We start from the raw sequence: 12,708 nt of genomic DNA, 5'->3' as shown, positions 1-12,708 counted from the left end.
GGAATGAGGCAGGCCCGTCTCAAATTTGAGGTCAGTATAGGAAAGATTAGAAGAAAAAATGGAAGGGAGACACCGCACAGATGTGGATGTTAATTCTAAATTATGTCATCTAATACAAACTGTCCACCAAATGGTCACCCTTGTACAGCTATACTCAGAACAGGAAGTCTTTAAAACATCACCAAAGGTGCTAAACGATACTAAAGTATCAAGAATTTCGATCAAAACAGGTTAAACTTAGCACTCAGTTTCAAATAGATCCTACAGATGTTCCTCTGAATAGCCCTGATATCTAATACTGCTTTTAAAGACTGAATTTAATCAGTAAAACTGATCAAAATGAATAACTTTCTCATTGTTATAATCACATTCACTGATTCAAATAAATGTATGTATGTATTTATTTAGGTGAGATCACTGACTTTTATGGGTTTCTCTTTTTTTCTTTCATATTTATTCCTAATTTAATCTCCTCCATATATCTAATGCACTCATTCATTGCATATCAATAGGCCCAAAATGTTTTCTGATGCAGTTACATAACAGATCTGATGACAATCTGCAAAGCCTTTCGAGAAAATTGGCTTGGGGAAAAAAACACAACTGCTGAGCGTCTTGGAGCCCAAATGGATTGGAAAATATCTTTTTTTTTTAACGTAATTTAGCACAAAATTTCTGATGTGAATAAATAAAACAAAATCAGAGCTATAACAGTAAACCTCATATCCGGTGATATAAGCACAGGACTTTCAACTAAGTTATTTCATTTACTTTTGTCACTATTTTATTGATCACTTTGGTCAACAAGATCTTACAATGGGAAAAAACTTTCAAATCGCATTTTTTTAACAGTCCTCAAAACCCATGAAAAGAAAGGCAGGTAGTAAATACTTAGAGGTGTCGGTGAGGGAATATTTGACATTTTTGCTTGTTTGGTTTTTTTTTGTTGGTTTTTTTAACCGAATTTTTGCCTTTTTTTGTAATTTTTGCTGGATTAATCACAAAAAATGTTCATCCTATTAGGCTGTTCATTAGCCATCTCATTGTTTCAGCTTTAAGAACCGGAAAACGACACAAAACGACACTATAATCTTGATCACCTGAGTGTGTTTTTGACATCAGATGCACTTTACTGTATAAAAGTTTATAGGAAGATTATAACAAACAACAATGATCACAGCCAACAATCTTCAGATGTTTTAATACACAAAATATTTCATTATTTGCCATCGTTAATGATCTAATTATAATGGTAATTGTTTTGTATCAACTAAATAGAAGTCTTACTGTGACATCATTTTTTAATAATAATAATAATGCAACCGTCATATAAGCCTAATAAAACCCAGAGTGGTTCTAAGTTTTTTCATATTGTTGCAGTGATTTTCAACTTATCAAACTTATCTTATTATCAAAGACATGATATAAACTTATCACATTAAATCTTGAGTGGAAAAAATCTGCATGTGATCATACAATGCATTTCTTTAGTTGGGAACATCCAACCTTTCGAGATTTTGGGCATGTAGTCAGTGAAGGGTGGCTTCAAGCTATGGGTGATGTTTACGGTCAAACATTAACAAGTGAAGTCTGGCAGAAAAAATCAACACCATCAACAGTATCATCATGGTAGGACTAAGCTCAATGTACCAGATCGAAGAATAATGCAGCTATCTTATCCATTTAGTGGGGTTAGTCAATAATTCCAGCTTCCTTTTAAAGAAGTGCCACTGTCCCTGATGTAGGGATTGATAAATCTGGGCAGCATGTTACAGATGGTATATGAAAATGTGTCTGGCAGTCCAGTGGTGGGCTGCAAAAACCAGGTCAGACTCCCTCCCCTCTGCAGATTACTGGTAATGGCCCCTGAGCATAAAGCCCATATTAAAGATTGCAATATCTATAATCTCCCAATGGGGGGACAGTACTAAAGTACTAGAGTGAGGGGGTCACCCTGAGCTTGGGGGGCTGGGCATCAGGAGAACCTCTCATACAGTAGATTATATGGCCTGGGGGCGTTGGCACCAGGCGGGGCTTGGGAGCACTGGGACTGATGGAGCAGGAAGTGGAATACGAGGGGATCAGAGTACTTCCACTCCCGAGCTGGTCAAAGCCAGGCAAACTGCACGTGCACTCAGCTGACATAAACAGACATGCAGACACATAAATACATTCACATACACATCCCAAAGTAGCTCTCAGTGCTCAGTCACACTGGGGGGTGGAGGAAGCGGGTTGCCATGGTGGTGCTGGCACTTGAAAGCTGTGACTGAATATTAAAAAAAAACAAAAAACAATGCAACAGTCTACCCTAACAACAATGACCCACTGAACAATCTAAATTTAGAAACTGCAAACAACCAAATCCCATAGTCTGTCACACTTTTCCAAATATGAACAGCTGCTGAAGTGAGCAAATATGTTTAAATGGAAAAGATTCCAAACTAAGCACAGCCACACATTACAGCTCGGTTAAAAAAAACATGTTTTACTCACTGACATACCAGAAACTGCTATTTTGTTAAGTGTGTGAGGGACAGCATTATCATCCCTCTCCACCAGGTGCACTCCAAAGCTGAACTGGCACTGGTTTGTGCCAGACTGGCAGAGTTTCCACTCAATTTAAAACTGACAGATGAAATGTTACTTATGACCTGTGCCCGTGTACAAGGCTTGTGTAGCAAGCATCAAAATGCCAACAACACTGTAAACACATGCGTTTATGCATAGCTTGTAATGGTTATCCCCAGGTGACAAATGCTATGATGCAGAAGATGAAGACTAACCTTGGCCAAATGCAGACAGTCCACACTAAACTATTCAACATGTTCATAAAGACAAACTTAACTGAAACTGGTGCAGTGCAAACTAATTATATAGTGTTAATATTGTGTGTGGTGATATTATGTTAATACAGGGACAGCAAATGTTGATATTTTTTTAAACAAATGAAAATACTATCCAACACTGGAGCATAACGGCTCAGTCAGACAAGTAAAAACAGGACAGGACAGCAACCTCCTTACATCTACAGTGTAAATGCCAGAATTAAGTTGTGGTGACTAAGTGATTGCCCAGAGCTTGTCTTGGTCTGGCAAGCTGACTTGGTATCAGTCTCTGGTTATATTCATAAAAAAACAGTTGTAACATTTAAATATCAATTTCTGTCTTCGTAAACAGCAACAGATATGTGATTTTTTGACGATCCATCAGTTAATTGCTATATTATCAGAAATAGATTGAATATGATTGTCAACTTGACAATCAATCACAGACTGATATCAGACTCAGTCTTACTGCAACATTTATACTAAAGTTCATTAATCAATCAATCAATCAATCAATCAATCAATCAATCAATCAATCAATCAATCAATCAATCAATAATGAATAACGGAAGTGACACAACTTACATCACCCATAGCTTGAAACGGATATTAGAATAGAATAGAATAGAATAATCCTTTAATTGTCCCACAAGGGGAAATTTGGTTGTAACAGCAGCAAGAAAAACACATATACAAACAAACAGGACAGAAAGGAAAACATACTATTTTTTACAAACTTACATCAAGTCAATAGTTACCAAAAACAGAGTACTGTACAGTAGGGCTGGGCCATATCATACCTTTCACGGTAATAACGGTACAATGTTGGGCAACGATAAGAAAATGAAATATCGCGATAGAATATGCGTAAAACGCGCAGGCGCAGTGCCTTTGTTTTCATACGCACATGGCGGAAAAAGCATGGCGGTGACGGAGAATGAGAAGGACCAAAGCGGATTGTTGAATGAAACTGATGAACCAGAATTGGTTTGTAAAAATGCTGCAACTTCAGTGGTGTGGAACTGGTTTGGCTTTCGTCCGTCAGATACACAACAAAGCACTATTTTTGGTAGAGCATGCTAGCGGGCCGTCGTTATTACCGTGTTGTTTGGAAAATACGGCACACTTAAAATCAATCCTTTGATTTTTCTGAAAATCAACAGTGCCCCTCATAATCCCGTGTGCCTTATGTATGAATTCTGGTTGTGTTTACTGACCTCGAAACGATTTTATGTACACGGCGCTCGAAAATCTGTCAAATGTTTTAGTACGACTTTGCTAAGCTACGAAGCCGCAGCGCTTGATGGAGTGTCGGAGCATTACGGCTACCGTAGGCAGGCGCCTCGCGGAGTGATACGTACTGTGCTTCAACATAATATTACCGTGTTGTGTGTGTATAACCTCTTCTTAAGTTTTGTGGATATTATACATGGTTATGCTGAGGATATGTCGGCCAATTTCCACTGGAAATGCCTTTTGGTTAAACTGTCAGCAAGGATTTGCATTTGCACTGTTAAATTTTTATATAACTTTAATGCAGATAAAAAAAAAACAGCTGCTTGTTTAAGTGAAAATACATTGATGTTGGTTTTTTTTGCACTAATAAAGTTGTGGAGTTGTAAAGTATTTTGTCTAGTGTCAATTATATCGTCAGTTATATCATTATCGCAAATTTTCAAATGTATATCATGATAAATATTTTTGGTCATATCGCCCTGCTCTACTGTACAGTAATTAAAATTAAATAAAATTAAATACAGATAAGAGGCAAACCCAGGTTGTAGTGTGAATCGGTTGATAAAATAGTGCAAGTTACAGTGCTGATGTAAACATCGGTGTTTGTTGGGAGCAGTTTTGATTGTAAATTGGATATTGACAAAGTTTAACTTTGAGAACATAATTTGGAGCTGAAAAAGATTTTTAAAAATCTCAATATATGCTATTGCAATACTCATCATATCACAAAATGTTAAAAATCCCATTAATGTCACATTTTGAGTATCGTATTTAGATAATATCACATCATGGGGTGTCTGGTGATTCCCACCTCTAAATGCCTATTGTGCTTACTCCAAATTAGAGGACAAAAAAAAAACAGGGTAGTTGAATAAAACCTCATTTGATCACATATTCATATAGAGTTCCACCAAGTGCCATTAAAGAAAAAAGCATATTTTCTGAGGGTCCAATGTGAGGGTTTCAAATGTTTATTTGCCCAAATAAACCCCCAAACACCAAACATCTTCTTCCTACGGGGCATGTCAGAACATGTTCTCAAGCATGACACACAAACTGCGAAACTGTTTGCCAAATTGCCATCCCACCCCTATTTTTATCCCCTCCCCCAAAAAGTTGAGTTATAAACTTAAAATTCAGCACAAATGCAGGAGAAAACTTTTGTTTATTTCTCATGATATTTAGTTTCTAAATCTGCTTTGCTCTGACCTCGGTAAACACTTTCCCGCTGACTTTATGGGCATCGGTGATCATATTGAAAAGAAAATAATAAAATTGTAAATCTTGGTCATACTGTGTTTCAGGATGGAGGATTATCTGTAGTAGGAGTTTCTTCTTCACAGTTAGACCTGCCCTTTGTCACATTTGTTTCTTTGCAACTGATTTTTGCCTTTTTTAGGAGCCATTTTTCTGCAAAATCACTGTATCGTGATATCATTGTTATTGTGGGCGCTGTATCATGAAATCATGAGTTGTGATTTCCAACCATAATAAGAATTTAAGTCTAGCAATATGTCTACAGACATTACCCTAATAGCAGTATTGACCAAAGCTGTAGGGTTTCAGTGTTGTTGCTGCTGTAGTTCAACTGCACCCAGGAGGCTTCATCAAGCTCGTTCAGACACAGCACCAGAGAGCAAAGCAGCCCTCACTGGAAGGTGTTGGAGCACCGAAGGCACCGCTGGAGCTAAAGCTTAGGCTGTCAGAGTCACAGCCACTATTTTATACATCCTGCCAGAGAGTCACGCATGAATATGTATGTCGAGGAGGCAGAAGTCATAACCTATGCAAGGTTTCATCATGCATAATGCAGCTGATCTACGCCTCTCCAGGACGGGATGGGAGTATGCACAGGAGTGCATGCACACACAAGCACACACGCACACACACCTGACGTTCATAACTATATTGTAATGAAGGAGGAAAAGAAACTCTTAAAGTCCCATTCAGATGTGCCTGCAACCAACCATCAACATATTACATCCACAGGTTGCTTCTCTTCCTCTCCCTCTTTTTTCACCCATTTCCATCTTCCCATTCCTTCCCCAGTGCTACAATAATTTTCACAGCATTTTCATCTTTCATTAACTGGTATGGCACGTGCAGTAAAGGTCAAAAGCAGGATTTACATTTGCCATGGCATATGTCAAAACCCTTCTCCCGTCCTCTCCTCCAGTTCTTGCTATTTTGGAAACAGGTTCACTTCCAAGCAGACTGTGGCTACTACACCGACTACACTCCTTGCCTGCCACCTCTCCATCACTCATCCTGTTTTTGCGACAGAAAGTTGTGAGTTGTCTTTTGATAAGGGGGCAAAGGGAGTGCAAATGTGTGTGGAAACAAAGCGGCACAGGATGCACTAGAAGAAGACACACTGGCACAAGAGGTGTGAATTGAATATTGGTGAGATATGGGGGGGGATAAAGATAGGTGTAAGCTTAAGGATAATTCTCAAGGGTCTGGCATAAGTAGGTGGCTGGTGGGTGGAGAAGTGTGCGTGTGTGTGGAGGGGGGGGGGGGGGGGGGTTGTTGAGGTTACATCTAATCAACGAAGGGGTATCGCTGTTCCCCACCCACTGTCTTTCTGTACACCCTGTCCCCAACAATATGCCCCCACTGCACCCACCCCCACCACCAACCACCCCCGAGTGTGCTGTGTCAGTAAAAAAAAAGTGTGCTACTTCAGCAGTCCCCTGGGACCTGCTCCCCCTCACATCAAAGCAGCCAGTTTCTCTCTTAATGTGAATATCAAATCTGTGGATCACAAGTCCCAGCACAGTCTGCATAAACTGCCCCTCCCCCAACCTTTAATTCTGCCTAGTGATGAGGGAGAAGAGAGGGAGGGGAGTTACTGCGAGAGGAAGCGATTGAGGGAGGGAGAGACGGAGAGAGAGAGAGAGTGAGAGAGATGGAGGTAGAGAGAGGGAGATCCAACAAAAACAACTACTTGCTTCAGAGATTTGAGATTTGCTGAACACTCCCTCCTTCTAAAAATGTGCAGCGCCGGCATCCAATAAAATTTGGAGGAGGTCTGGATCTGTTTGGCACTGTGTTTGGTGCTGTTACACAGAGTTCTTGTTGGAAACAAAAAAATTAAAAAATAAACAAATTTCTTACTGTAATTGATATTTGTTTGCACCCTTTTTCTCTTGTTTTCATTGATGACTTCTTATTTATAAACTCATTTGCATGTATAATAGATTTCAGGGCGAATGGGAGAGCAGGATGACAGTGACAGAGCTGTGACGTCCTATTGGTGAGCTGGGAAGTGCAATAACCCCCTTTTTTTTTGCTGCCGAACACCAGCAGTTTCCCCACCATTTGGCAACGAATTTCTGCAGAAATGTTTTCTTTGTTAAATCGTCAATGATACGTGGGCTTTGTGTTGCTAAATAAAGTCTGATCAGTTATCATTAAACTCTTGTATTTTCATTTTTTTAAATATATTTTTCCTAGAAATGTCTATATTCATATTTCAGCTGTGAAACATTTCAGTTTGAAATAAATAAGTCAGAATTTGGGTATTTTTACTGTTCAAAAGGGCAAAGTCACTCGGAAAGCTCTTCACTTTTCCTTTAACCTCTTTAAGTTTTAATTTTACATTCTTAAATGTGAAATTAAATGATGCCAGGCTTGATCTGGTTAAAAAAGGGCAAATAAAATGGAGGCCTGGGTCCTTCCTGAGTGATGATTGGCACCCCTGTGGACCACGCATCTCTGTCATTGAGTGGTGCATAAAGCTCAGATTGCAGCTTTAATTGTGTAGCCCTGCAAAGAAGCACAGGGAATTGGGCTGGGAAGGGAAAAGGGGGGATTTTTTTCACATTTCTATTGGCAAGGGGGATGAGCAACGGAGAGCGCAAGGAGCAGGTTCACCTTAGCGCTTTACACACCTCCAATTAAAATTTGGGATATATCATTCACATGCTATACATAAAATTTGCCATTTTAATTAATTAGATTTCATATTAAAATTCAAAACAGGCCTACAGCAGGCCTTACACATGAAACTTGATTTTATAACCTGCTAATTAATCCACAGTTACACTGAATACGGTCTGTGGCTATAATTCATTAGCAGCAAAATGAAAATACCTAATTTCACTTTAAAACCACCAGTTAGCGCTATAAATAAATCCTCGTTTAATTGCAAATAATGCTAATTGTAATGTATGTATGTGCTTTTCTTTGAACATTTATTACTTACCCTACGTCCTGCTTGTCTCCTAAACCCTCCGACATGATTTAGTACCCTTTAAAAACATTATTCGTGTATAAATTGTGTCGTAAAGAACCTTATATTTAAAACAAATAAGTAAAATAACTTCGAGTTTCAGGAAAATTCAAAACACAAGCTAACAACCAAACCAAGAGGGACGTCCCAGTCACTTGCCCTCCTCCACGCGCCCGCCAACACAAACACACAAACAAGAACCCGGGGCGCACGCGCTGGCACACGCGCGAACACTACCGCGGGGTCCAGGTGCGCTATTAGCGAGGAACATGACCGGGCAAGTCTATAATCTGCACCCACGCCCCTGGAGTTTCTCATTTGGTGAAATAAATTTGCGCATATATTAATACGATTCCACAGAAGCCAGCGAGGCAATGAAGTGACAGCTTTCAAACTGAATAATTTATTTGTATGAATAATCAAAATTAAATCTGAATAAAAATCATGTAGCGCATATAGCTAAGTCATATTATTGGATAACTAAAAAAAACCTCAATAAATTAATTAGTTAATTTAAAAAAAATAGAAAGACAGAAAATATCACAACTTAAAAATGGCAAATGGACCTAATGGCCTACTTGAGATCGTTTGCACCGAGAACGGCCATATTCCTTCTTCCTGTCAATCCACCGTATCCCGGACTTTCTGCTAAATAAATTTACAGCTTCTCAGGGCCACTGCTAATAAGGAAAAACAATGTTTAAACAAGTCTCTAAATAGATAGGCTACACAAAGGCCTATAAAATGCTCTAATCTAGAGATGGTGTTGAATTTTGGTATTTTGGACTCAGATTTGTTCGGGATTATTATAATGCACTGCAATAGCAGAAGATCAACTTTGCAATAGGGTCAGGGATTTGCTGCATATACTGAAGAAGAAAGGAAAAAAACCCAGAATCTATTTAAACAAATGCAACTCCGGGTTTTTTTTCTTTTTACATTTTCAGACAGAATTAAAAAGGGGGAATTTTCAAAAGGACCAAATAAATTAAATAAGGGGGAACATAATCTGAATACACTTAATTATGGCCTTTATGTGGGTGGAGACCTATTAAACTAATAAGGCCATTCTAGGAGAATGGGCCTTTTATTTGTCATCCATTTTAAAATGGGAACAATTTGTCATCACACAGGAAAATCAATTAATACCCTTTAAAATCTCGTCCTGAAAAAAAAAAGAAAAAAAAGAGAGAGCATCTCTGTGGAAGCGAGCGCCCGCAGTCAAATACAGCCCATTAAAACAGCTGCAATTAGCAAATGCTACACAATGAAAGCGTCAAGATTTCAAAAATCACGCGCATCCAACCCCTTTCAAAAAAAAAAAAAACTTTACAAGAGGTCAACATTTTGAGGGGAATGTGTTCGAAAATTGCCAATCAATTTATGTAATTGCAGGCCGCTCCATGTTTTCATTTCTGTCTCAACCCTCCCTCTATATTTGCACCTCATTCTCCCTATTCAGCCATTTTACATATTCATAACTGGAGTTGGTAATGCGAAAACAATCCGTGCTATCAGCACCATCTGCGAGATCAGGGTCCGCTGCATAAAACCACTACACATCCAGGTGAAAAAAAAGCACTTCACACCTTTACTTTCACACATTTTCTACTTACTCAACGCGGAGGCTTTATGCATTTTTTTTTTAATTTAAATGATCTTTTGTTTTTTCAACAAATTACTCATTACAAAATACTCGATGATGCACCAAAAAGCAAAAGCCACAAATCATCCAAACCATCACATGCATCGTAATCCTCTTCAGTACATTTCATCCAACTTAAAAATATAAATAGAAAGAAGGAAGAACTCCAGCATTCAGTATGAATGGTGTGAAATATCCCAAGCATTTCTTTTTTTTCTCTTACCTTCTTGGAGAGAGTACAGCAGGAGTAAAGTTACAAGCCACATGCCATAAATAGCAGGTATATATTTCAGGAATATTTGGCAATCCTGGCAAGTGTGAGGCGCGTTTTTTTGGCCAGGCGGGTCTCCGTGCTGGACTGGCGACTGTGCTCCCCGGAGGTCTCTCCAGCCCTGCTGCCCCGCTAAGCATGGAGGGGAAACGAGAGGCGCCTCAGCCCCGCCCATGTCCCTCCTCTCCTCCCAAGACTACAGTGCATACAAATCCATCCTCCCTATACTGATCAAACACAGCGGAACGATGGATTGCAGCTAAGCCGATGGTTAGTTTTAGGCGAACAGTGTGTTTTATGGACCAGTTGTGTCCAAATTGTCACACTGTTTGAGCGGTGGAGCTGCGCACACAGATCTGTTGGCACCTTTGGAGAGCGCACCCACCTGTGCGCCCCTGGTGATCGCCTTTTCTTTGCGCAATGTGGAGCTACAAAAGCCGCCTAGAGAGTAGAAATCTATCACTATGCTTTCCTTTCAGTTTAGGCTTTAATCACAGGGCCGAGACGCTGCAGATGTCAGTAAGCCACAACTGATTTCTTTTTCTTTGTCTTTCAGAGCCGTGCATATGCGTAGACATTTGCGCACAGAAATGCACTGCAGACTGAAAGAAAGGAGGAGGTAGTAGCAAGGTGTGGGGCATGACACTTTAGACTGCGCCGCAGGTAAATGAAACGAAGGATAAAAGGTTTGAGCGAAGCCCTCACGGATTGTGATTAAGTTCCTACATCGCTGCTTCGCCCCTTTCGCTCCGCTCCGTGTCGCGATGTGAAGTTCCACTGTTCACAGAAATGAATGGAGAGAGGCAAGTTGCAGGACACTCCCAGTTCATGGAATATTTAAAGTCACTGTGGATTCTGGCGGTGAATCTGAAAAGTGATCCTCTGCTTGGAGCTACACATCAGTGTGCATTCAAGAAGCCAACAGAAAGACCGACGATCTACACTTGTGAAAAAACCCAATAGAAAATTAATCGAATTCAGCAAAATTCGGTGTAAAATGTGACTGAGTGACAAATTTACTTTGCATATTACAAAATAATAATAATAATAAAAAAAATCTATTATCAAGGTTTTTTTTCGTTTTTGATTCTGGGTTTTTAAGGTAAACATTAAGACTTGCCCTTCACTATGAAGTGAATCAGATGATGTGATGTGACGATACTTTAATTTCGAGTTACAACTTGGAGGTCTTTGGAATTAAGAGGTTTTTTTATTGCTCTTTTGTTGTTGCGGCAAACAGTTGATTAAAAGTGCTTGTAATGAAACTACCCGACCAAATATTGTTTTTATATAATAATAATAATAATAATAATAATAATAATAATAATAATAATAATAATAATAATAATAATAATAAATCATCTCCTAAATGTTAATAACAGTTTCCACATTCAAAAAAGTTGCAGTAGCATCCAAAACAGGAAACAGCCTATGATAGAAGTGGCACAAGTGCATCTATGCGTGTTTGACACTAAAGGGGTCATTAAAACAGTCTATGTCGAACCTGTTTTAACTTGGAGAGAAGTCTGTCAGCCGGTATCCTCTCCACCCCTCCCTGAGTCTGCAGAGGCTGCTGTGCTCTGATCTGACCCGAGGTTTGAACATTTAATTCCACATGCAGGTCACTACTGACATCTGCTGGTGGAACTAACATCAGACATGTAAACGGCTCATTTGAGCAAATCTCCTCACAGTGATTTACTATTTTGGCAACTTCTCGGCCTCCTTCACTTACATATGCACATCTTTGGATCTGGTATTAAAAGTTCCTTGGAATCAAGTTCATACTTTTAATTATATAATTTGACAGAAGGACCAAGCCTCAGCTAACTTACTAAGTAAGCTAAGTTACTTTTGAGACTCTGAAAGCAGGAGACTTTGTACAAACTGTGTGTATAGGGATGGCTGTTATTCCTAAACAATCAGTACATATTGTTTTGGCAAAACCACTGATCGTTTGATTTAAAAACCACTATAGTTGTGCACAATAAATAGGTGTGGATTAGTAATATAGAATACAGAGAATACAACAAAGCTATTAAAATGTTATTCTGCTGTTACCAAAAAATAGAACCATCTGAAGCCTGAGTGCTCTGAGGGATCAGGTCATGTATGTTCATCTTATTATTTAAAATTTCTGCCATCTGACTTTTAACTTTAAAATGTCTGGAGAGAAAATTAAAAAAATGTTTGTACCCTTTAAACCACAAACCTCCAGATACTACACTTCCCATAATTCAATGTGATACAATTTTTAAAACTTAATCCAGTTTTATGCAACCATTATGTAGATTTAATGGTGTTCCACAGGCTATGAGCTCATTTTGTGACCAGAAAGCTATCAAAATCACAGAATGTAAAAAGGTTCCCTTAAAGCAGAAATTAAAAGATAATTTAAGGATATAAACATATTGTTGCTTCCACTTATTAAAGTTATTATAGGTGGCACTTTAAATGTCAGAAACACGGTGTTTAACTAAATGCTTACTCTGAA

The 12,708-nt window shown here is 38.9% G+C and overlaps 1 protein-coding gene across 2 annotated transcripts in view; it reads right to left on the bottom strand.

Moving 5' to 3' along the window:
- Positions 1-10,389, bottom strand: part of LOC147320397 (cell adhesion molecule DSCAML1-like) — a 54,062-nt gene extending 43,673 nt beyond the window's left edge. For both annotated transcript variants that reach the window (XM_086308331.1, XM_086308332.1), the window contains exon 1: positions 10,167-10,389. In XM_086308331.1, coding sequence (XP_086164457.1) covers positions 10,167-10,389 — 223 coding nt within the window. The remainder of the gene's footprint in view (positions 1-10,166) is intronic.
- Between the last annotated feature and the right edge of the window lie 2,319 nt (positions 10,390-12,708).

This window comes from Aulonocara sp. 'chitande type north' Nkhata Bay, linkage group LG10 (genome assembly GCF_057382095.1).
Source record: "Aulonocara sp. 'chitande type north' Nkhata Bay isolate Kocher_YH1m ecotype deep benthic linkage group LG10, A_spYH_male_GT1.1, whole genome shotgun sequence".
NCBI classification, from domain to species: Eukaryota; Metazoa; Chordata; class Actinopteri; order Cichliformes; family Cichlidae; genus Aulonocara; species Aulonocara sp. 'chitande type north' Nkhata Bay.
The sequence above is the reverse complement of the archived record's forward strand: the minus strand, read 5'-3'. Positions and strand labels throughout refer to the sequence as shown.